Below are 27,394 nucleotides of genomic sequence, written 5' to 3'. Positions count from 1 at the left end.
AGTTCCAGCAGCCTCCGAACGGTGCCCCCAGCGCGCCGCGTGGCGACTCTGGGAACTACGGCATCTCAACTGTGAGTGTCTGCTCGCGTCCAAACGCCCTTAAATATTCTAGATGAAACAATAATGCACTTATCAGCATTTATCGTCTTTATAATCAATATCCAATCGTCAATGTAGGATTGATATTTACAGGATATCTGTTCGTAGATATCTAGTACTGAATATATGTACAACATTTGTAGGATATTGCATCTAAACATTATATAAATATCTGTGAAACTTTTAATATCCATTAAATATCTATAAAATATTTTAAAAGATATTTTACAGATTTCTTAGATAAGATATTTTAAAAATATATTTAATTACATTTAGATATCTTTAGACATATTATTTTAACCACTTTGAATATTCAATGGATATCTGGTGCTGTTAGGTGTTTGTCGTGAGGCTGAAAAACGAACAAAACAAACTAAAAGAATGGGTCTATTTGTTCGCTTTTGTGACCTGAAAATTAACAAATTAACTTTCAGTTTTCGGTTTAATTTTCAGTTAATGAAACCCTACTTACTGTACTTACTACATGTAACAGTGCAATGCTCATTATGCAAGTACTATATTCTTCTCTTACAAATATACACTGGTGAGAGGAGGTGTTAAATTTAAAACAACCCACCTACACAGCAAGTAAATTTTTAAAGATTCATTTATAAAAAAAAAATAAGATCAAATACTGTAAAATAAGGTCAAATACCGGTTGGCCTAAAGAATAGAAGCATTTTGTAGGTAATTAAATGCTCTATACATTTGATTGGGATACTTGTTATCCTAGAATATTTCATTACTGAATTGCAGATATCTAAAGAAAGGGATTTGGCAAAATAACAAAAAGAAATTACGTTTTATTGTAAAATAATTTAAATATTTTCGTATCCATAAGTCTTAGAACCAAATTGTTATACTTAAATTATAGGAAATTTAATTGTCTACAACATTGCAATTACATATTTTTCGCTAAAATGCACCAAAACGGAGATATAGGCGAAAATCTCTAGAAAGTACCGATTTTTTCGATTTTTCAATATGGCGGCGGGCGCGGAGGGGGTAGAATTGTGCATTTTGCGGTTTTAACACCTACTTACCTTCCTAGACAACATATAAAAAATTTAGACTTACCGGACCGTTTGTAAGTTAACCCCCCTTTTTTGTTTCTATTTACTGGACTATTTAGCACCATGTGAAGATAAAGCATCATAAAATCAGACATGAAAATTTGCGACCAAAAACCCTTAAGCTAAAGTGTTTGTGTGTAAGGTAGCTTGTACTTTAAGGAACCGTTGGAGTGACGAAAATGCTGAAATTTATTGCCCTACTCACAATGAGGTTACTGAGGCGCTCCCGTTATCTGCTTGTGAAGGGAATTGAAAATGTTCCCCTTGTATTAAGCCTGTAAACACTTTCGTTAATACGAAAATTTTTAAGGTAAAAGTAATAAAAAAAGAGAAAAACCTCATAATCTACGATATTTTCAAGATTTATATCTCACAACTTATATGCTTTTGGATACTTTGGTATCGAAAATAGAGGCTATTATTACAGTAAGTTGTTCTTTTAGTTTCTTTGTGGTTAATTTGTCAGTGTACATTTCAGTAATTAGTCTATGAAAGGTTCATTTAATGTAGAATAACCTTTTGACGTTCATTTTTAATATTTTTACTATTTTAATACTATTATTTTAATATTTTACGTGTATAATATTTTTACTGCTGCAGGTTAACGCTTGAAAAAAAAAAATATATATTCTGTGAGAGTTTGAATTCTGTAAAAACAGGGTTAAAAACTGTATGTAGAAAATTACTTAAACTAATTACAAGAATTATATCCATTTGTATTATATTGTTATCTTTTTACTGTTGCAGGTTATCATTCTAGAAAGTCCCTGAGTCAGAAGTATTTTTGATAATACTGTCAAAAACCTGACACATTTCTTTCTCTGTTCAATATTATTGTTTGATAAAGGAAACTAGATATTTTGTTGATGATGAAATATATTGGCATTGTTTGGTATAAATATGGTAAAATATATGGAGCAAATGATAGCATTTAAGTGAAGTCTAAACCAAGATAAACTGATATGTGTCGCCATGGTGGTTTGGTAGAATTGTGTATGATGATACCCCCCCCCCTCCTGTGTTGCAGGATACATCCCCAAACGTCCATATTATAGTGTGGTTTGGTGGTGTGTTTACCCGATTGCTTGATGTACCATGGTTTTGTGGTAGTGTGTTGCCCCGACTGTGCAGCTAGGTCCATATCCTCATATCGTGGTACCATAATAGTAAGATCAGTAATCCAATGCCTCCAACTGTAGGTCAGGCTCCCTGGCTAGATGTCCTGATATTGTGGTACCATGATAGTATGGTAGTGTAGTGGTGTAGATTGTTGTACAACACTATGGTGCCCCAGACTTTGCGGCAAGGTCCTACCCAGATATCTTGTATTGTGGTATCTTGATAGAGAGTAACGTTGTGGTATTATGTGTGGTACCCCCAACTGTGTAGTAAAGTTCTACCCATATCTGTCTTGGTAGTGTTGTGGTGTGGTATTGTGGTACAGTAGTGTGGTGCCCCCAACTGTGCGGCAAGGTCCTACCCAGATGCCCTGTATTGTGGTATCTTGGTAGTGTTGTGGTGTGGTATTGTGGTACAGTAGGCCTAGTGTGGTGCCCCCGACTGTGCGGCAAGGTCCTGCCCAGATGCTCTGTATTGTGGTATCTTGGTAGTGTTGTGGTGTGATTGTGGTACAGCAGTGTGGTGCCCCCGACTGTGCGGCAAGGTCCTGCCCAGATGCTCTGTATTGTGGTATCTTGGTAGTGTTGTGATTGTGGTACAGCAGTGTGGTGCCCCCGACTGTGCGGCAAGGTCCTGCCCAGATGCTCTGTATTGTGGTATCTTGGTAGTGTTGTGGTGTGATTGTGGTACAGTAGTGTGGTGCCCCCGACTGTGCGGCAAGGTCCTGCCCAGATGCCCTGTATTGTGGTATCTTGGTAGTGTTGTGGTGTGATTGTAATACAGTAATGTGGTGCCCCCGACTGTGCGGCAAGGTCCTGCCCAGATGCCCTGTATTGTGGTATCTTGGTGGTGTTGTGGTGTAGTATTGTGGTACAGTAATGTGGTGCCCCGACTGTACGGCAAGGTCCTGCCCAGATGCCCTGTATTGTGGTATCTTGGTAGTGTTGTGGTGTGGTATTGTGGTACAGTAGTGTGGTGCCCCGACTGTACGGCAAGGTCCTGCCCAGACGTCCTGTATTGTGGTATCTTGGTAGTGTTGTGGTGTGGTATTGTGGTAGAGTGTGGTGCCCCCGACTGTGCGGCAATGCCCTACCCAGATGCCCTGTATTGTGGTATCTTAGTAGTGTTGTGGTGTGGTATTGTGGTACAGTGTGGTGCCCCCGACTGTGCGGCAAGGTCCTGCCCAGACGTCCTGTATTGTGGTATCTTGGTAGTGTTGTGGTGTGGTATTGTGGTACAGTGTGGTGCCCCCGACTGTGCGGCAATGCCCTACCCAGATGCCCTGTATTGTGGTATCTTAGTAGTGTTGTGGTGTGGTATTGTGGTACAGTGTGGTGCCCCCGACTGTGCGGCAAGGTCCTGCCCAGACGTCCTGTATTGTGGTATCTTGGTAGTGTTGTGGTGTGGTATTGTGGTACAGTAGTGTAGTGCCCCCGACTGTACGGCAAGGTCCTGCCCAGATGCCCTGTATTGTGGTACAGTAGTGTAGTGCCCCCAACTGTGCGGCAAGGTCCTGCCCAGACGTCCTGTATTGTGGTATCTTGGTAGTGTTGTGGTGTGGTATTGTGGTACAGTAGTGTAGTGCCCCCGACTGTACGGCAAGGTCCTGCCCAGATGCCCTGTATTGTGGTATCTTAGTAGTGTTGTTGTGTGGTATTGTGCTGTGGTGCCCCCGACTGTACAGCAAGGTCCTGCCCAGACGTCCTGTATTGTGGTATCTTGGTAGTGTTGTGGTGTGGTATTGTGGTACAGTGTGGTGCCCCCGACTGTGCGGCAATGCCCTACCCAGATGTCCTGTATTGTGGTATCTTGGTAGTGTTGTGGTGTGGTATTGTGGTACAGTGTGGTGCCCCCGACTGTGCGGCAATGTCCTACCCAGATGCCCTGTATTGTGGTATCTTGGTAGTGTTGTGGTGTGGTATTGTGGTACAGTAGTGTAGTGCCCCCGACTGTACGGCAAGGTCCTGCCCAGACGTCCTGTATTGTGGTATCTTGGTAGTGTTGTGGTGTGGTATTGTGGTACAGTAGTGTAGTGCCCCCGACTGTACGGCAAGGTCCTGCCCAGATGCCCTGTATTGTGGTATCTTGGTAGTGTTGTGGTGTGGTATTGTGGTACAGTAGTGTAGTGCCCCCGACTGTACGGCAAGGTCCTGCCCAGATGCCCTGTATTGTGGTATCTTAGTAGTGTTGTTGTGTGGTATTGTGGTACAGTGTGGTGCCCCCGACTGTGCGGCAATGCCCTACCCAGATGTCCTGTATTGTGGTATCTTGGTAGTGTTGTGGTGTGGTATTGTGGTACAGTGTGGTGCCCCCGACTGTGCGGCAATGTCCTACCCAGATGCCCTGTATTGTGGTATCTTGGTAGTGTTGTGGTGTGGTATTGTGGTACAGTGTGGTGCCCCCGACTGTGCGGCAATGTCCTACCCAGATGTCCTGTATTGTGGTATCTTGGTAGTGTTGTGGTGTGGTATTGTGGTACAGTGTGGTGCCCCCGACTGTGCGGCAATGTCCTACCCAGATGTCCTGTATTGTGGTATCTTGGTAGTGTTGTGGTGTGGTATTGTGGTACAGTGTGGTGCCCCCGACTGTACGGCAAGGTCCTACCCAGATGCCCTGTATTGTGGTATCTTGGTGGTGTTGTGGTATGGTATTGTGGTACAGTAGTGTGGTGCCCCCGACTGTGCGGCAATGTCCTACCCAGATGTCCTGTATTGTGGTATCTTGGTAGTGTTGTGGTGTGGTATTGTGGTACAGTGTGGTGCCCCCGACTGTACGGCAAGGTCCTACCCAGATGCCCTGTATTGTGGTATCTTGGTGGTGTTGTGGTATGGTATTGTGGTACAGTAGTGTGGTGCCCCCGACTGTGCGGCAAGGTCCTACCCACGCCCGGATGTCCTGATATGCTCCTGCCTTGGCATTGTTCGCGTTTGTCTTGTTTTATCGCACACTATTGATAGTCCACGACTAGCTACAGTCGCCTTCTTCATGGTTACCTACACAGCTGTAACCTTTGCTTTGCTTTGCATAATCGTAAACTGGTTTACACATTTGCTGGCGGGTTTGATATGATATAATTCAAGAGACTGTTTAAAACCTCATAAACTACGATCTTTTCAAGATTTATATCACAAAACTTATATTCTTTTGGAAAATGTAGTTTTTTTTTACAGGTAAACATAATTTATAAGAAGTAATGTCTTAGTTGGGAGAAAACTATCCAAGACATTTTCAAAGTTCCCCAGTAATCTTAAATTGTTGTTCGGTCCTCCTCCTGAGTTATGCATTTTACTGTAGTGCATCCTGTGTCCAGACCTATACCAAAGCATTCTACAGCTTTTAATCATGTCTGAACCACTGTATCATTACACACAAAAACGTGTAAATATATTGACAAAAAATAGAACACATAAAAATAATAAATTGTACGTTTACATAATTCCTTAACAACAATTACTGCCTTAATGATCAATATCCTGTATACATTCAACTCAGACATAAGATAGGAGTTGAGGTAGAGTTAAATGTTTGAATACGAGCCATAAAATATGTAAAGAAGAGGTTCTAGCCGGCTACTTTCGGTCGCGATTATTGGAAACGGTCCAAACTCCATAAAGAGATTGGAAAGCGCTCTGGCAACTACAGCGTAACTAACGGAACTGAGTGGATTCATGTATAATGTGGTAGCACCTTCCTCAACCGATGTTTAAACAAACATCATTTATATCACATCGGACTTCGACATTTTTGAGGCATAAGGTTTTGTAAATTTATCTTTGTAATGGGTTTTAAAATATTCACACAACTAAACAGCTTTATTACTAAAGTAAACCACTTTTTGCAGAATGAAATAACTTTTTCACCACACTATGATGTTTTTGGCTGTGTTATATACGTTAATTTGTGGCTGAAAGTTACGTTTTGCTGGCCATGCCAGTTGTCATCGTAATTTGGGGACCGAGCAGGTTTTTACAGGCCGGGGCCGCAAAATCAGCTGTCCGCTTACTTACTTAAAACATGAATGCATTTTAAATACACAATCAAAATCTATACCATTGCAATAGAATTGTGTTATTTTCACCGTTGCCTAGCAACTATTTATTTTTATTTTTGCTGATTCCTCAAATTATTTCTTCACATAACCTTAAAGTTGTAGTTGTGTTTACTATCAGTGTGCATTATAATAGTGGTGAATAGTTGTAATAGGGTATAGTGTGGTGAAAAATAGCGTTCGTACCACGGACCGAAATGGTTTTGCAGCTCTCGATCGATTTAAGTTCTCGACTTCGTCTCGAACTTAAAAGCTATCTCGAGCCGGCAAAACCTCATTTTCGGCCCTAGGTACGAAATATACTATTTTACCACACTATGATGTTTTTAGCTGTTTTACATACGTTAATTGATGGCTGAAAGTTACGTTTTGCTGGCCATGCCAGCTGTCATCGTCATTTGGGGACCGAGCAGGATTTTACATCCCTAGGGCCGCAAAATCAGCTCCCTGCTTACTTTCTTAAAACATGAATGCATATTAAATACACAATCAGGTGCAATAGAATTGTTTTATTGTCACCGCTGCCTAGCAACTATTTATTATTATTTTTACTGATTCCTCAAATTAATTTTTTACATAGCTTCAAAGTTGTAGAGTTGACTATCAGTGTGCATTATTATTGTAGTGAATAATGGTAATAGGGTATAGTGTGGTGAAAAATAGCGTTCGTACCACGTACCGAAATGGTTTTGCAGCTCTCGATCATTTTAAATAACCGGCAAAACCTCATTTTCGGTCCTAGGTATGAAATATACTATTTCAAAGTGTATTAAAGTATGTATATAGTTTCTGTAAATTGAAATCGTACCAGTATTTAAACCATATAAAGTAAATTTAAAACGAAAAAGTTAAAACTTTAAACTGTAATCGCATAACCAAACGGTTACATATTTATCGCATATTATTAACTTATTTAAAAACTTGTTTAATGCATTCGTTCGTATTTATGATGTCTAGTTAATCATTGCTGCTAGTTAATGAGAAAAGTTTATTTGGCATTTACATTGATAACTAATTCATTTTAATGTACTGAGCGCGAGCTAGAATTAACTTGCTAACTCTCTAAATCATCCTATAAAACCAGCATATGAATTAGTGCCATAAAAAACGACGAAATGTATTTACTTGCTAATATGTCGTGATTCATTCAGCATTGATTACTACATTGGAATAGTTACAACGCTTAAATAGATTTTAAGCAAGGTACGAATTATTAGAGCAGACGATTTTGTTTTCTGGTAACTAACCAAACCATTCGTTTCAAGGATACTTATCTAAAGTTGTAACTAGGCCAATTTTGGTTTTGCCAATTACTTAAAACTAAGACATAGATTAGTATTCAGGTTCTTAAATGCCTAATGTTGTTATGCCCTTTTGAATGTCCTTTTGTTGGGAAATTTAGAAAGAATTTAGCTTACATTCTAAAAAAAAGCTTTGAAAGGAAATGTCAAATATTCATAAAATGTAAGCGTAGCACATTTAGGTATGTGTATGATTTATCTATGGTATAACTAATTCTTCTTAATGTTGTTATAATCTCATATTAATCTTGTAACTTTTTATCATTCAGAATTGATTTGTGATTTCTTATTCCTCATTACTTAAGACAATACCATATCCTCGATAAAAGAGTAATTTGTAATTAAATTAGTTCCAAAATAGTATAGCTTGATAGGACCATCATTTGTCAAATACATTAAATTATTTAAAAAGGTTTTAAAGAAAATCAGAAAACATGTACTGTACCTACATATTCATACAAATGCATGTGAATGCTAGACATTATAATATAGACACAGACAGAACACTGAAGGTATGTAGCCGTTAACACTTAACAGAGGTATAAAACCTGTACAATATCTGTAAGTGCAGAAGGATTTACTCAAGCTCCTTTAAATGGCCGTGTTTCTTTAATCGTTTGAAAGTACTTGACTAAATTGATCAGTTTTTATTGTCGAAAGTGAAATACCGGGTGTCCGAAAAAGAACTGAAACATTTTAAAGGCAAATGCTGATACCAAATAAGAGACTATGTTTAATGTTTTATATACGTATTTAAAGCTTAAACTCTCAAGTTTTATTATAAACTTAGTATAACTTTATATGAGCACCATTAGTGGCCCGGCATAAATCTAAGCGAAATTTGACCTCTTCCCAGGTATTGGTCAGTAATTTAGGGGATGTTGCACCAACATATTATGCGACTATGTAACGTGCCGTTTTTCCCGCTCGGAATATATGCGCTATTCCGTAGTTAAAGCGGGAAAGACGTCACCAACTCTCGCCAGCGGATCGCTCAAGTCGGCGTGCTGGGAAGTTTCCAGGGTTCAGATAAAAATAATTTATTTAATTAACTTAACAACCTAGCACAGGTACAGATTTGTATATACGCAAAAATGTAGTGTGAATCAGGTGTGAACTCAGTACCGGTAACCAACAACGCTACTGTACCATCATCATCGTTCACACCTGGGAACAGCTAATTAAATTAAATTTAAAAATAATGAAAAACCATTCAACGAAATTTTGAAACAATTTAATGTTGCAGTTTCGTCAACCTCAACACTTAGAATATTTCTTCTGAATATACTTAGCGTGCTCCACCCGACCTCGTGTTTGCACGACCTGCAGAGACGGGTTCAACTTTGCCCGCTTTGCCGCAGCAGTTCAACACCTACTGTATATCCCGGCAAAATATCCGTTATAACCCCGTCACCCTCAATATATATTGTAAACACAATATTAAACGATGTATTTATACGTATCTTATTGAATCTTTAACAAATCCCGTGCGAGCCCTAGCATACGCTAACACGGTCTTCAACAGGTTCTAACACCCAATAAAGGATTCTAGACAAACGTGAGGGTTTATCGCTAAATAATGAAAAATAATAGTACACACTATTAAGATAATACCGGCGAATTACCTGTAAACTCCAGGGATCTTCACTAACACACTCTTTGCACTACGTAAATTCACTTTAGCGGCAAAATCACTACTGAGAACTATGTAACGTCCTAACGCTGGAAATCGCAGAATTAGAATGCCGTCGCATCCCTAGCCCACAAGGGATCTCCACTACTTCCCCCTCCCTAATCCTCTAGGGATGGGGAATCAGCTGATTCACTTCCCAGCTGATCGGTGACGTCACGAGTTCAAACTTGGCGCTGTCACAACACAACGCCAAGACAGCCGACTAGTAGTACAGGTTATGTTGTTAATGTTGTTATGCACCTGCGCCGACTGTGAAATTATACGCAGAACTTTAATATCATTGCTGGTTTAAACAAAAAGTATAATTTCCACCCGTGACGTGTAGCTTAGGGTCCGACAAAGTGTATGCATGTTATGTACGTGATATTGTATTCGTGATCGCGGTTCACCACCCTAACCTAAACAACAACTTTGACCGTACTTCCCAAAGGTGTATATTAGGTATGGGGGTTACCCGGAAACGGTTTATCACTCGTTTTGTACACAACGATGCAATACTGTGACTTGTGAATCTCAAAATAGTGTCTTTAGTGATTTTGCCAAAAGTGAGGTTATCCCTACTTCAACCCTAGGATAGGCCTAGAACAGCCTATTTACCTTACCATGATAGGTTTACCACTATCACCAACCAGGTATGGAATAGGCCTACTAATAATTAAATAATAAATATAAAAACTTAACCCCTCTATAATTTTGACCCATTACACCTATTCTCTTTTGGATGTGATTCAGATCCCGAATCCACACTGAGTAGGCATCATTTTTTACCACCCCCCAAAGGAAAGAGTCCAGAGAGGTCATATCTGAACTCCTAAAAGGCCTTATTGGATGGACCCTTCCCTTCCTACCTCCTATCGTCGAAACAAGTATCCAGCGCTTCTCGCACACGCAAACTGTGGTGTGGTGGCGCTCCATCTTGTAGAAAATAGACAGGGCTATTCCCCGGTATTTAAAGTTTGTATATCACCAGTTTTTTATAAACCTGCTGATGACCGGAGTCATATGTTATCAATAGATCAATAGCAGTTACAAAGTGTTTTATCCGTAACCATTTTTTTCGCTGTACGAATTTAATGTTAAAGCTTAACCGAGGTGTTAAAGATGTTTCTTAACATCCCGGAATGTTAAAGGCATCAAATTATTAATTTAATCTAAAGCCTAGATAGTTTATGTTACGTAATAATTTTAGTTGCTGTTTTAAACTTTTAATAAACGATTACTTAAAAACATTTATAACAGTTTACATTCACTCTTGATTTATTTTGCCTATAAAATATTGTATGTATGAGTATTCTATGAATAGACGTTTAATCAGAAGCTTCACAAAAGTGTTCAGCTTCAGTGAACTTCAGCTGCCAATTTATGTTTGGAATCCCAGAAGTGCTCACTCTTAAGGATAACATCTAGATTAATATTTCAATATACAAGATTTATTCAAGTATATTATAGCATGGTTTTAATAGTCAGACACAAACTAATTTTTAATGACTCATTGGACGTTACCCACAAGATATTTACATATTGGTGAATTGTCAGACTGGAAAAGCTATATTCTAAAAAAATTGGAGAGGATTTCTGTTTATTGAATGTTCAGTTGTCAATAATACGTGCGTCGTCTGTTTGTTTGTTTGTGTGCGGTTTTGTAAATTTTATCACGAAATCCAGCGAAAGGATTAGACTAAAGTTTGGAATTAGGTTCTTGAAGGCCTTGGAAGTTCTTGGAAATATGACTTGATTATCGAAGCCACTTTTCGCTAACTCATTTGAAAATTTAAAAAATATCTAACTATGGTCTTACGTTTATAAATTACTTAAAATTTTACCCTTGAATTTGGTGCTTAAAAAAATAATTTTTGCGTTTTTTAAAGAGCAACTTTGTAGGGGTTTTATCGAGTGTTTATATACTGGGGTATTTATGCATGAATCTGCTGCGATCCTCATTGATAAGGTGGCGTTTTTTACACATTTTATCATGTTTGTCAATACCGAACATAAGTTTTTTTTTTTATTCCTCAAATCCGTCGCGTTGGTTTATCCTGGTAGCTAGGAGCTCATATGAGTAGGTCTGGCTGCCAGATTTATTTATTACATTCTTGGTTGCACACGTAGATTCTGCAAAATATTTTTCCCGTATTAATTTAATAAAGGGAATACAACCAACAGTTTAAACAAAATAACGAACATACTCGTATGTTTCTAGTTTAGGTATTCGTTTGGGTAAAATAGTTTGATTTAGGAAAACCATAATACCTTAATTTTATTATCAAAAGTTTTTGTATAAATTTCTAGTCTTAAACAACCCATGTTATACAGTATGTGACGACTCTAAATCCAGTTGTCTATATCATATTGAGATGGCAAATGATTAAAAATCCTGACAAATAATTTAGGTATGTATCAAACGAACACTTCCTTTCAAGAAATTGCGTTTGAAACCTGAGACACGTATAACATGGTTATAAGGACTTGTAACTTTAATTGAACGTTTTACTGACTGTTTGTTAAAAAGTATTTAAAGATTTATTTTCCAAGTCGACACTCAAGTAAAATATTGGCCATCGTCCAGTCCTCTTGAGATTAGAGAAGTGTTTTGCCAAGTATTACGCTTAAGAGGTCTTAGATGGGATATCTCTGCAGCTTGGATTGCCTTCTTGTCTAGTAAAGTTTAACAATATTGTATGATGTAGGCTGAGAATGCCTATTGATTTATTGATTATTTATATTTTCAAAACATCCAAATCAGAAACTAAATAACTCTTCCCCATTTTGGTTAGTTAACATTCGCTTTGCAATTCTTACATTTCCATCAGTTTAATAATATGTACGAAAATTTGTTCTTTAATATTAACTGTATTAATGTTTTACATTAACAGGACGAATACGTAATCCTAATTGCTAAAATCAATCCTTAAAATTAGATTGCCATTTGAATGAAACGACAACGATTGCGTGTTCAAAAAATTTGTATAAATTAACCTTTAATAAAAACACCAATGAGAGCTTTTCTTCCAATAGTTCTTCTACAGTATTATATAAATTGTAATTACGGATTTAAAACTAATTACAAACGCCCTATTTTGACCTATAAATTGAAATAGTAATGCTTCTAGAACAATAAGGAACCCTTTACTACTAGAATCGTAAAATATATATCTAACAAGACTGATTTAATATTCATAACTCAGTTTCTACTAACACCTGCTTTTAGAAATGTTTTTAACTGAATTTTTAAACATCACTGAATTGTATTTACAGTTTCTATTCAGTTTTGTATCTACTAGAGATACCTGGCTGAAACTCTAATTTGAATAATAAATTATACACATTTTTCCAAGGCAAAGATATGTTAGGATATCAGCGTTACTTTGTTATTTTTTGTAAACAAAGTGGATTACTTCGCTTAATATTTTCTGGTATAAACAGTGATAAAGTTCATTAATAATATCGATACGGGAGAACTCATTATTTAATTAATAATGTTCAGCTTGGGATCATATTTTCAAAGGGTCCATTCAAAACATATATGTAAACGAGCTGGGGCAAAGAAAATATTTAGTTAGACAGTTAATTCCTTCAGATATTTAATGTCACAATAGATTTAATTTAATACTTGGTGGGTGTATAAATGTGCTTTAGTTGACTTGATATTATAGTCCGCTTTCGGAACCTAAATCATTTATAAATATTTGAGCCCTATTTCAGCTGACAATAATGATTCCCTGTCTCATCCTTTCATTTTCAGCTACACAAAAGTTTTTAACCCCAATAAAAGGCGGTATTACTCTTAAAATGTTTCAAATTATATATGTTTTTGTAACTAATTCACGTGCTTCCACCTCCGGGAACATGTAATTTTCGTAAACTCCTAACATTAAACTATCGATTGTATTTGCTCAGTGTGGTATTTCATCTGGACAACGCCCACGGTTTCTATAATTTAATTTTAGTGTCATAGGAATATTATAGCCACAAAACCTGTCAAAAATTAAATTTTCTTAGAGCGTATTTGTTTAGACCATAGCAAAGATGAATTGAGCATATTTTTTTCATTTTAAAAAGGATACAAGAAAACATACTCATATACAAACATGCTAGCACACCTTTGTATCTGGGATATCATTATGTATACTAACTTTCACTTAATATTTTATTAGGTAGTAAATATATCAATTGTTAAAGGTTATTTCTCTCCCAATAGATTTCCTCTAAGAAAATAATTTAAATGCGTAGGGCACGGTCTTAATGCAAAATCTTTTACAATAAAATATGTAAAATTTCACAAATAGGTCTAAATTAAACACAAAATTAATTATGAGCTCTGAAAAAAGTTTATTGTTTTCTTAAGAACCCAAATAGAAAAACCACGGATTTGTGAAGTCATCCTACCACGTAAGTGACTAAATGCTGGTCTTATGCCATACTTACCATTTAACAAAATTCAGTCCAACCAACTCGGTTGCTAAAATCTATTGATCTCATTATACCTTTCACTAGGTTAAAAGTTTAGTTTAGTTCACAACAATTCTATTAAATTAAGCTTATAACAGTTGCTGAGAGTAATACTTTAAGTAAACTTTTCATAATCTATCAGGGCTTATAGCCTCAATAAAGTAGACCTCCTTCATCAAAGTCGCCGTCCTGACTGAGGCGAATCCTGTCATGTTAGTTGGAGTATGAGAACCGATAAATAGATTATTCATACAGTGATAGTTTTAGCTGAACAAGCGAAACGTAGTGTTGAGTTATAGCTACTGGATAGAAAACTATGGCTTTAAATATTAGTCTTTCGTATAAAATAGTCAAGACATCGGAGACCGTATGGATGAACGTGGTTTAATGGACTTTTACTTTATACGCTTAAAATTAATAAGTTAGTAGAACGTTAATATTTGGTAAAGATTTTTGTGAGTAATGCTATTTGAAGTTCTACACACATATTTTAATCTACAGATTACCAAGGAATGTCTAAAAATATAATTTGGAACACTATTCATCTCTAGTAATTGCATAAAGTGAATAAAGTGAGTTTAATTTAATTTAATTTTGACTTAAAATTAGTTGCGTGAACCCTAAAAGTACAAACAAATCCTATACAAATGTGCTGCTAGGAATTGAGTATAGCTTTAGTTTCCGACTGATAGTAACTTCCATTAAGAGTCATGTTACTTTAATATTTGAACACTGGGGCATAGTACAAACTCTTCCTTGTTACTAACAATAAGAATTTCCATTTTCAAAATCTTAGAACTAAACATTTTGAAAATAAATTGGTTTTAGCAATTTTATGCCGCGAACACAATTTTTCATCACACTATACATAATTGAGCAAAATTTTACAATCAATGGGCAATAATAGTCAACAGAAGAAAAACTTTAAGGTTATATGTGAAGAAATATTAAAAAGGAAATCTGCAGAAACAATAACAAATAGTTTCTAGGCAGGACAAATTGCAATAACACTGCTTCTGTTTTAAGTAAATAAGAGAACAGCTTATTTTTGGTCCTAAGGATGTAAAAACCTGCTCGGTCCTCAAATGACGAAAACAGCTGGTATGGATAGCAAAACGTAGCTTTCAGCCTCCAATTTGTTAACGTTTGTAAAACACCTAAAAACATCATAGTGTGGTGAAAAAATATTAAACTATAAATAACATGTTTGTGTAGAATTAAATCCTAAATTGGCGTCTTTTATGCAACTTTAATATTTTGTGCCTTATATAGCACAATGTTTAGCATTAGGATTTCATACGCTTATAATAACCAATAAACGATTCAGGTCAACAAAGTATGATAATCATAGATAATGCTCCTGAATAAAAGACGCTGGGAATATGAAAATAGCTCGGCCACGGATGGCAGTTATGGGCTGCAGGTCTCAAAATAAATATCATAGGTACCTCCTCCAGAAATGGAAAATAAATGCGATGTTTCAGTTTTCATTCATATAATACTTATATACACTTAATACATTTTAATACACGGTTAAAAATTAGTTTTCTACAGAATAGTTCCTTGGCTTTAATAGATCAATAACTACTCTACTCTAAAGCTAGATATACCATTTTCAGTTATTTAGCTCTGTATTTCTTTACCTTTAATTTTATCAAGTCAAAAATTATTGAAGCTATTTTTAAAACAACCGAATCATGTGGAAATAATCTTATTCAAAATATTTTTTTTCATTAGCCTATTTATTCCTAACATAATAACGCACAAGCCTAGTAAATTAATTAAGTTATTAAAAATATAAAACTGCCAAAAACAATTATAGAAATCTAATAAAATGGCATTGATTCCTACAATCAAGTTTTTAACTTTATGAAAGGAGAATACAGCGGAATTTTAATTAGTACAGCTAAGTGGGACAATAAATGTTTATCAAAGTTCGCATCTTTCCTCGAACGAATATTTGGAAAGAAAACCATCTGAAATTAAAAGGAAATATCCATTCTCTCTTTTAAAGGATGGGAGATAAAATCTGTTAAAGATATTTTCACCACACTATGATGATTTTAGCTGTTTTACATACGTCAATTGGTGACTGAAAGTTACGTTTTGCTGGCCATGCCAGCTGTCATAGTCATTTGGAGACCGAGCAGGTATTTACATCCCTAGGGCCGCAAAATCAGCTGCCCGCTTACTTTCTTAAAACATGAATGCACATAAAATACACGATTAGTATCCATAGAATTGTTTTATTGTCACCACTGCCTAGCAACTATTATTTATTATTTTTGCTGATTCCTCAAATTATTCGTTCACATAACCTTAAAGTTGTAGTTCTGTCGACTATCAGTATACATTATTTTTGGTGAATAGTGGTAATAGGGTATAGTGTGGTGAAAATTAGCATTCGTACGACGGACCGAAATGGTTTTGCAGCTCTCGACCATTTTAACTTCGTCTCGAACTTTAAAAACTATCTCGAGCCGGCAAAACCTCATTTTCGGCCCTAGGTACGAAATATACTATTTTATTTGATAAAAAAATACTTTGAGCTGTGTATTTTGTCCAACTTTAATCACGGTTGGTAAATAAAGGATTCGTCAAATAACTCTTGAAACATAAATTTACACAGACAGGATTCTGTAAATTCATTAGATGGGAAATACATATGAAATATGGCATTTGCCATCTTGTGACTTAACAACTCTTAAGTGTAGGTTTAAATTTAATCTACTGAAAGTAAATAAAAAATACGTCTAATAACACTTGAAACATATATTTACACGTATTCCACTCAAAAAATGGCAAAACTATTAAATATGTAATTGATTATTGAATTCTGTTAGAAACTCCAATCATAGCAATCCTTATGAATTTTAAAGAGAATATTGTAGGAAGTCTGATAAGAAGTTATTTTAAGGCGATTAAGAATGTAAGTGCTTTTATTCAAATGTAATATTTAATTTAAATTTGTTTTTTACAGGGAACTCATAATAACTTTATAAAGCAAATTTTTACCTACATGGATTCAAAAGAACGATTAGTTTTGCATAGGAAAACCAATCGAACCGCAATATGTACAAATATTAAATATATAGAACAAGGAGAAAACAAATACAATATAAATAAATGTTAATAAATGTTAATAAATAAATGTCTTGTAAATAAATGTTAAATAGATTAATTAACTGAGATTAATTTAAACTAGCTGTTACCCACGGGCTTCACTCCGTTTGACTTCATAACTATTAATAAAATTATTGATTGGTTAAGTTAAGCTGAAAAAAAAACAAAACATAAAAAAGTAATACAAACAAATAAGTACAGCTTAGGTATTTTTAACATTAGGTATATGAAATGTTCCATTTAGAAAGGAATTACGGTCTTAAAGGGCAATTTATGAAATAATGGATAGTTTTGCGCAAGGTTTCTCGTCATGACGAACATTTGAAATATATGGTTTATGGGGGTGTGACTTGTAGTTTTCTCAAAAGTTCATGGGTACTTTGGGCTTTATATATAGATTAGTCTTGATTAATTATTTAAACTTACATTAGTCCTCTACAAAACGTGCAAATTAAATTTATTTTCTTACAGCAAAAATGTCAACTATTGTAATAAAAGGAAATAGTTTTAACATTAGATATTTCGCTTGGTTGCTTCATTGAGTAATCTGGATTCATTGGAAGTGTTATCTAGCTGGTAACCAGTTTCGTCGCCATTTTCATTGACAATTTAGAATTAAGTTCTTACATAGATATATTAATTTACATACCCCTTCTTGATATTAAGAGGTCAGAGAGACCTCACTTAAGCTAATATAACCTAGACCAACTGATAATCTATCAAGAAGGATGATAGGATTTTGTTTATTTTTTCAACGTGCTTGTGCCTGATCCTGCACGGAGAGCTCCCTACAGTCAGCAGGACAGCTACCTGGCGAGGATCGTGACTATCAATATCCCGCAGGACAGATACAGTGTCTCTGCCACAAGCTGCAGTCGAGTTATTAGTCACGTTTGGCGTATCAGAGGTAGTCTGATCCTTATCTGAAGCGAGGGAAGTATTTGTCAAACTGAGAGAGGCATTGCGAGGCACACTGGAAACGTTCGAGGGAAATAGTCCCACTTATATAAGTGTGAGTGAATAAGGTTATGGTCCAGCGTATTGTAGGTCCTGAAATAGCAATATACCATAATTAATTGAACCATTTAATATATACATTTTAAAACATATATGTGGACATTTCCTACTGAATAACAGTGAGTAGTGTTAACCCATAATAGAAAATACAAGAAAATTAACTAATGAATATTTTATTCGTGTTTAACTCCCCCTCTTTGTAAATTTCGGATCCTTGAATGGACTAAAGTACCATTTTAGCATTTGATATTGTTGAATTGCTATTTGTTAGTAAATAAGTGTTGACGTTCAATTACGCTGCTCACAAATTCCCTCGTCTGTACTCACAATCTCAAAACCTTATGAAGAAAACTAGCAGAGTACCCGTCCTTCGTACGGGGTTGGCATATAAGTATCAAATGCTTATAGCAGTTATGAGTGAGGACATGGTTTAAGAAATTTCGGTTCTTTTTGAAGTTCGTTCGCTACGCTCACTCACCTTTAGGTTGGAGCTCGTTCGCTGCGCTCACTTTCCTTCAGGTTAGCTCGTTCGCTACGCTCACTTGCCTTCAGGTTAGCTCGTTCGCTACGCTCACTCGCCTCCAGGTTGAAGTTCGTTCGCTACGCTCACTCACCTTTTGCTGTTGTCATAAATGTAAAAGAAATAATAGTGCTAGTGCTGCACCCTGTTGGTAATCCTTGTAACTTTTAATGCTATTGAACATCATAGAACATAACCAACTTGTTTAATTGAAACAGCTGTTAAGATTCATTAATTCCATTTCTCATAAGGTTAACATGGGAAACTCCAGAGCCACTGGGGCGGAGCCCCAAAGGATTTTTTGGGATAAAAATATGCCTATATGTTAATCGGGAATGTGAGCTATCATCATGCCAAATTTCAGCCCGATCCGACCAGTAGTTTTTGAGATTAGCTCATACAAACACACACACAGACACCACCTCTTCTTTATAATAGTATATAGATAGATCATTTTGAGCTCAATTTATAATCTTGCAGCGTATATCTTATCGTGTTTCTGTTCTTGTCAAGTCCGTGAAATATCTCAACGATTGAGAGACTCAAGACAGAACAATAACATCTTAGGCCCTTCTAACGTCTCTGGACATGGACAATAAAATCATTGATCCTGTCCGTTCTGTTGTTTATCTGTCTTTTATCGCCGCAAAGACGTTTCGGGTCTTACAACTAGACAAAACAATGAACAGATTTAATTAGAAAAAAAAAAATAATACAACTACGGTAACTAGAAATAATTAAGTGTCCACCCAAACATAATAATTCAGACGTTTTCTCTGACGTATTATGCGAACTCATTAACCGAATAGAAGAATTATTTTTACTTTAGGTATTCATATACAAGTTTTGTTGGGTCTGAATGGCTATATTTATGAACACCAAAAGGGTTAAGGGGAAATAGACAGACATACCTTTTTAGGCCTACTACTGATGAATGTTCTATAACAGTGTCAACGGAAGTATGGACTGATTTCTTTTTGGTGTCAAAGTAAGCCGGTTAGTAGTTTCGTGATGTTTCAGTTCAGGTAGCCGGACTGAAGTTGTTCTAAGACCAAGTCCTCAAAAACACAAATAACTAACTATTATTTGGACAAAAATTAAACAATATGTAGGTAAATAAAAAATATTTATTTAGAAAATGAGTTTTAAAAGTATAAATTATAATTTATTAATTTACGGAGGTTTGTAGTCTGTTTAGTTTATTTTTGCTAGAATATTTGACTGTTAGTGTTCTACACAGGAGAATGATACAAAATGATTGAAATACAATTGGCAAAAGTTGAGGATTTTTAGAATAGATCATTATCTCAACGAAACATCGGATCAATTATTAACTTAAAACTCTCTTGTTAGAACGAAAAATAATCAAGACAACGAACAGAACAGTATAGAAGAAAATTTAAACTTGATAGGAAAGGAAATCCTAAGGCTATCAGTTTGTAGTGTCCTTATATTACTGTAAAGATTAATGTTTATATATTTTTCTGTACTATAAACATAACAGCATTCCCTTCAATGATTACATTGCAGATAAAATAAATCCTCTCTGCTGTAACTGTAATGATTTTTATTTGTACATCGCTACGCCATTTCACAAAACCATAAACGAAGGGTTATGTTGCCCTCCTTTATTCTGATAAGTTAACATTACAAAGTATTGCAGTCAAAATGAACAATAGTTTTGTAAAAAAATGTTATGTTCAACAAATATTAATATTGGTCATTTATTTAAATGATACAATTACGAGGTATTTCTTGTGTAACATAGTTTTAAGTACAAAAAACATTTGGCAGGCCTATAACTAGGTCCCCAATTATTTTTTTTTTTAGAATCCATAAAAGTAATCGCATAAACATATAAATAGTTTGAAATTAATATACAATGCATTTTTTTATATTCTATCAACACATGATGACTCTTTAAAGTCACAATTAAAACATTATAATCCCGGTCTAATTAAAATCAAAGTGGATTTAGACGAGAATATGATATTTAAATCCACCATACGATGATTACGATGATACGTAGTTTGACTGCGTTAACACTAATAATTATTACTTTCCTCTTTGGCAATACGGTGTTAAAAAGGTTATGTTTACGATAATAACTTACTAAAAGTCAATTTTCAAATTATCAGATTCTACAAATACATTTCTCATTTTAATCTATTGAATCATTGATGTGGCCAAGTATTAACCTTAATCCAAATTGCAAAAGAAACTCTTAAAACCATGTTCGTATTTGCTCAGAATATTTAATCTTCCTCGCAACTATATTTGAATGTGGTTTTTATTATTTTGGTTGATTTCTAGTAAATGTTTAGTTGAACCCGTAATTTTGGGTTGCAATTAAAAAGAATTGCAAACCATGTTTGGGGTTGCACGGTCTTAATATTTGATAACTTTAAACTAACTTGAATTGAAAATTATTGTAAAGATATACATAACTTTTCAAATTGTTTTGAATGTATTTATTTTGAATGAGTTATAGTGTTGAATTACGCTTTTTACAGTAGGTAATTTAGATCATTTAATGAACATTCATTAAATTAATGAGTGTTTTATAAGTCTAAATACTTTTTATGGGTCTTGGTCTGCAAAAAGTATGACAATCTTCGAAAACCGGCAAATTGAATTTCCGTATTAGAAACAAAAACATTTCTGGTGATATTGAAGTAAGTGCCGTCCAAAATATGAGAATACTCAGCCACAGATGTCAAAAATGTGTTGGACGGACTTGGAATAAATTACATTCCCTCTAGGAATGGCCAATAACCAATCTATTCATCTCGTACTTTGGTTTTATTGTTCTTTGAATGTTTCCTATTTTATCAAAATCAACCTATTATTTTAACTTTATTGGTTTGGTCATAATTTCACAAAAACATGTATGTTTTACGGTTATCCTTTTGTAGGTATTTCTGTCTCAAATTATTAAATAAAATTATTTGTTTAAAAGGGGTTTATTTCTTGATATCCAAAAAATCCTGGAAAGAATAAATTGAAATGTTAAAGTGTAATCATAATCATTGTCGACAATCCTTAGACAAATACAAAAGTTAAAGATGACAAAATTAAAGCTTAAGTAATAAAAATAATGAAAAAAATTGTCAAATACTTCAGAGTTTATTATTGATGCTTCATTCGAGACAGTTATATGTTTGTGTTTGCTAAACTGTCAGTCCGTTTTAGGTTATTGTAGTTAGTTCCTCCTGTCATAGCGTACATGTTCTTATTATTGACTATTATTTAACAAGTTGCTAAATTTGGTCATGGGAATCTTCGTAATTAATACATTTGGTTAAAACTCAATAGATCTTGAATAATGGTGCTATGTTCTGAGATCACCACTTTGTCAGACATCACATATACTTTGTTTTACAATTAGGTAACAAATATTTGGTACGTGACTTCAAACAAAACAACCAAACGAAGTTTTTATTTCGTTTTTAAACTAATCCGACGATTTTTAAGCTCAGTTACATCCTTAGTGTGAAATGTGCTTGATTTTAATGTTCTTCAATCATGTTCCATTATTTTTTTCTAGCTGTTTGCTTTACAGAATGGTATTTGTCGTTATTTCATACAAGAAATCTAGTTTACACGGATAAAGTGTATGCAAGTGTATGCTTTCTACTTTTATAAATGTTCTGTGGAATGATCTTGTATACAACCACAATATATATAATATGCTGATGGTGTGCTAAGTGGAGAATATTTTGTATGCACTCACTATTCATAAAGGTGGATGCACTGTTATTACATACGTGCTTTTACTTTAATAGAAGTGTGTAGTAAATAAAGGTATGTCAAATGCGGTGTATATGTTGGAAATTTAACATTAAATAGTTTGTTATAATGGTATTTTTTTTTCAGAGTCAAAATGCTGCACCAAAGTCACTGGATCATGTCGAAGCGCCTGCGAGAAGGTAAATTAAACATTTGAATAATTCTACAACATTACGAGTATCGGTACTTCGATAGAATATAGTTACAATGAACATATAGAGTTTTACCAAGGTGAGGTTCTTTTATAAAAGTATACATACATAGTTACAACATACAATGTGGAAGTCACTTAAATTACCAAGTTACATTGAAATGAAAATATAAAGATATTCGTACAGTTTGAATTTAGATTGGACTAATGTTCTATATAATTTGCGTTAATTTATTAGACCAATATAACGATGTATTGTAGTTTTTATACAAGTGTGCATTAAGAGTAGATTTACATTCTAGTTAATATACATTATAAACATGTATTAAACGAATTCCCTAGTGTCTGATTGTTACTTCAATAGATTCCAAACCTGTTGTTAAATAATGGATATTTGATTACTACATTACGTTTGATCTAGAAACGAGGTCGTATAAATATTCAACTTTAATAGACGTTGACAAAGACTGATATTTACAAGAGGGAAATTGAAAAGAGTAATATTATGAATCAATTTTGCCAAGCCATATGAATAATAAACTTTCCTTTGAAGATGAAAGGCACTCATCGATCGATCAAATAGAATGACTCTTCCTTTACTCTTGCTCTTAGTACACTGTATTAAATAATAGTACTAATACACTTTAGTAAACAAAAGTTTAGGATGTACTAAATGCTTATGAGGGTAAAAAATTGATTTAAATACAATAATTCTCCTAGATAAGATCGCAGTTGTTTAATCACACCATTGTAAAAAAATTAATAAACATATTTTGGCGCAAATCTTCTCTATTCCGATAATAACAATACATTTATGGATTTTAACTCATAAACGTAAATTATCAGCGTCACATTTTGACTCTACAACAAATATAAAAACCAAACAAATCATGTTTGGGCACTTTTAAAACCAAACGTGATTTTCCACAACCGACGGATAACAAAATCAAAACGTTTAATCAACTTCCAATTATTGCAGTCGATTTTATTGCCAAATGAAAAACAATTACTGAAGTACTTGTGTCAATAAATAAATGCAGTACATACACGTTTGGTTTGTAAAATTTGTGTGTGCAAATATTATTAATAGCAAATAACAATATTTGGGATGCCAATTTAATATATGATGTATAATCAAATATCATAAATTTTTATCCCCTCTTTTGTTGCCAAATTATGAATTCTGCTATCTATTCCAAACCACGTTGTAAATCAAATATTCAATACGTCTAATAACACTTAATACCCCTGTCACAGCAAACCTGCATACTAAGCGAATTTCCAATTGTCTTTTTTTAACTTAAATTGCTTAAAATTAACTTTTTAGTAATTTTGCAAAATTACTGTCAATCAAATGAAAAATAACTTATAAATAAAGACCTATAATAAATAAAATTCTTTAATAAATGATCAAAATTGGTGTAGATTTTAATTGTTATTACGCCTAAATAACAACACGTCTGTAAACACTCGTATTTAGAATGAATCTAGCAATAAATCCAATATCCTGAAACAAGCTTTGCTGAAACAACCTTGGGACCTCGAGACCACAGACTGATTGACCAGAACTCACTTTCTGCAGCGTCAAGAAAAAACTTAGACGTCAGTACAAATATTATTACTTTTGGAATAACATGTTTCCAACACCCATGCATGGATGTATTATTTGGTACTGTGATTGCTGTGTTACTAACAATATCTAAACACATTTTAAATATACCTAGAAAGTGTTATTAATTATCAACTTTGATAGCACATGCCGTACTATTTTTCAAAACGTTCAAACAAATCTTTTATAAGACTAGGCGAAAGGTAAAATCATTAAAATAACGTTATTATGAACAGACATCCAACCAGATCTTATGAAACACGCAAAAACTTAAGACATTTTGGTGTTCAATTAGGGTTCTTTTGGCAGATTTAGTTTAACATAATATAGTTTCATATGTTCTTAGTTCTAATGAATAATTTATGATGCCAAGTCAAACACCAGCACTACGCTGAGAAGAAGCAATTTTAAAATATTACAATGCTTAAACCAACTACAAATACTTGTTTTTATAATTTCAATTTTAATAGTAATCCCGATGTCCGATGAAACAAAGCTTATACTGTCTGTTCTGTATGTGCTGTGAGCAAGTACCCCTACCAATCCTAAATACTAGCCAATCAGGACATACAGAACAGACAGGATGAGAAGGATGTTTGGAGGTATCACCCCAAAGGATTAAAGACATGACTTATTTCTTTCAGATAACAAGCCTGACGTGTGCTAGTATTTAGGAGTGGTGTGGGTACTTGCTCACAGCACATACAGAACAGACAGTTTAGGATATACATAGTTGACTCAGCAAAATGCATTGTCTTGCCCTTATACCTTTTAATTGCTATTTTAATATTTTTACATTAAACTAATAAAGACACTACGTCAGTAAAAGTAAATAACTAATCAATGAACTGTCTTGAGCTTTAGAAAACAATATTATTATTGTTGTATTATTGTTGTACAATACTAATATTGTAACACCGCTATTAGTTGTTACACTGCAGTTGTTACTCTACTCTATCCTGATCACGTATAGAGTTATCTCTGCAGTAACTCAGTAAAGTCAGCTGTTAATGTTTAGTTGTGATATCACTCCAGTGCAGTAGCACATGTTATGTCACTGTTATGACACAGCCAGTGCTATAATGATAGCGTTAATGTTGGGATGACATCAAACAACTGGAACATCAATCCTCAATGACTTTTAATACCAAATATACAATTCTTTGACACTTTTTCATTGAGACATTTATTTAAATAACTATTTATTCATTGATCATTATTTAGCCATAAAACAATTAATCCAAGAAAATGGTATCTATTATTTTTGCATCCTACCATCAATTAATCATTTAATATCATCGTCATCCCACCCCTAAAATCAAACCCAAAACACATGAGTAAAATCAGCAAAATTTAGCGTTAAAATCACAAATATGGAGAAACTGTAATCAAGAAATTCCAAATTATAAATCGCCAAATACAAGTTGTTCAGTAACGATGTCATAATACAAATGATATAGTAAGCTATTAAAAGTTAAATTAGAATAATACTTAGTTTTAAAGTTACCCAATATACGACACCCCATCAAAGTTATAAGACCCCAGGACGTGTAGTGAATTTAAGTCAATGTGTGGAAGTTTTAAACACCTTTTATTCTGTAACTATACAATTACAGATTAAAATTGTTGATGTTCAATTTAACTGACATAATAAAATACGAATAGTCTAATCCAAGTTGGCGTTTATTTTCAATTGGTGTTCAACTAGTACAATATTTGATATTTTACTTTTACCCATGATAAACCTATCTCTAAGATTTCACTATTCACAGAACTCTGTAACCATTCTGTTTAGTCGTTGTTTCTGTGATTGCACAAAAATAGAATCATGATTCATATAACGTTTAGGTGGTACATTGGTCTCTGGTGTCAGTTTTATCTAATACTTCTAATATAAGTATTGTAATTAATTTCTTTATATAAGTTTAAATGATATTCTTTTAGACTATCATCACTAAGCTATACTTAGTACCTTGGATGTTTTTGATGGATAATAACCTATGTTTCCTATTTAAAATTAAATTAAATTGTTGATATGCCCGAGGTTGGATGTGACCGTATTGGGCAACAGTTTGTACAAGCTTTCATCATTATTGTCACATATACAATGAGTTGAAACAATAACTATAGATACTTGTTTAGTCTTACTAAACATTCATAGCCAATCTGTATCAAATAAACACCTATATGAACTAAAAAAAATAAATATATAAGTAATATTGGTGGTCTTTCTACAGAAGTAAGTGAAAACTGTTAGTTTATCTTTGTAGTTAAGCAGAAAAATAATTAACAATGTATAATGATTTATTTTTCTATGACAATGCTGCTTATTTGCACGCAATAAAAATAAGTGTAAAATTTAAGAGATAGGATGTTTGAATAATTAATTTCAAAGGAAATATATTCTTGTTTAGAAGAATTAAAATGAGTGTTATTTTATAATTAAAAGAATCGTTCTGGAAGAAGCCTTTGTTTTTAAATGGCATTGTTAATGAGGACATTATATTTTTTCAAAATACTTTTTGTAAAATGCAATGTATAATGATGCAATAAAAGGTAAATAACTCTGTTAGCTACAGATATCTGAAAAACCACAAGATCTTACAAATATTTTCAATTTGATGCTTACCAAAAAATCCTTCATAATTTTATAATAGAAACTACACTTTTCCTGGTCGAAACAGTGGGTGAAACCATTTAACAAACATACTTTCAGTGAAACGTGATCCTAAAAATGCTCGAAAAAAATAGAATATCATATATAGATTAAATTGATCACTATTAACCACTCCAAGCATGATCATGACGATTAGCAAAACGTATATCGTGCTAACCTAAATTGTTATTGGATTTTCTAGTATATAAAATCCTAATGTTAAGAAAACTTAATTATTAATTATAAATTAGTTAATTAAACAACCAACATTTGGAAATTATAGATGATTTTGTAATATCCTCAGCAATCGTAGTTGTCTTGATCAACAATCTTTCAACTCTTGCATACACATTGTACAAATCACTCTCAAACAACAAGATTTGCTCCCAGCGCTGCCGGAAGAGCCCTAGACAGTTCTGTCAGATTAGGGTGATTTATTTGAGTCTGAGGATGTTACACTTGACACATTTTAAAGGGAGGTCGTCAAATGATGACGGATAGTAGGGGAGGAACTGATGGGGCGGAGGGAGATGCATTCGAAGCTTTTACCGTTTAGCTTCAAGCTTGCAAAGCGTCGTGACTATAAGCTTATAGTTACAAAAGTCTTGACATTTTGTAATCTGACATCTGCTAAGGGTCTTCGTGTCATGTGAATCGGATCAGATAGATATCTGAGCTCAGATGTTTTCTCTAACAATGGATAAGTTGGTAAACTTGCACACGTCTACTTTAACAGAAGAGCTTTAT

The 27,394-nt window shown here is 34.2% G+C and overlaps 1 protein-coding gene across 1 annotated transcript in view; it reads left to right on the top strand.

Annotated features, from left to right (window-relative positions):
* The window catches only part of LOC128988592 (reversion-inducing cysteine-rich protein with Kazal motifs), a 113,752-nt gene that overhangs the window by 38,086 nt on the left and 48,272 nt on the right, over positions 1-27,394 (top strand). Inside the window, exon 2 of the mRNA XM_054410012.1 lies at positions 22,319-22,371. Coding sequence (XP_054265987.1) covers positions 22,319-22,371 — 53 coding nt within the window. The remainder of the gene's footprint in view (positions 1-22,318; positions 22,372-27,394) is intronic.

This window comes from Macrosteles quadrilineatus, unplaced genomic scaffold (assembly GCF_028750875.1).
Source record: "Macrosteles quadrilineatus isolate MER2022 unplaced genomic scaffold, UCM_ALF_1.0 Scaffold_3__2_contigs__length_128488019, whole genome shotgun sequence".
NCBI classification, from domain to species: Eukaryota; Metazoa; Arthropoda; class Insecta; order Hemiptera; family Cicadellidae; genus Macrosteles; species Macrosteles quadrilineatus.
This window is presented reverse-complemented; position numbering and strand designations above follow the sequence as displayed.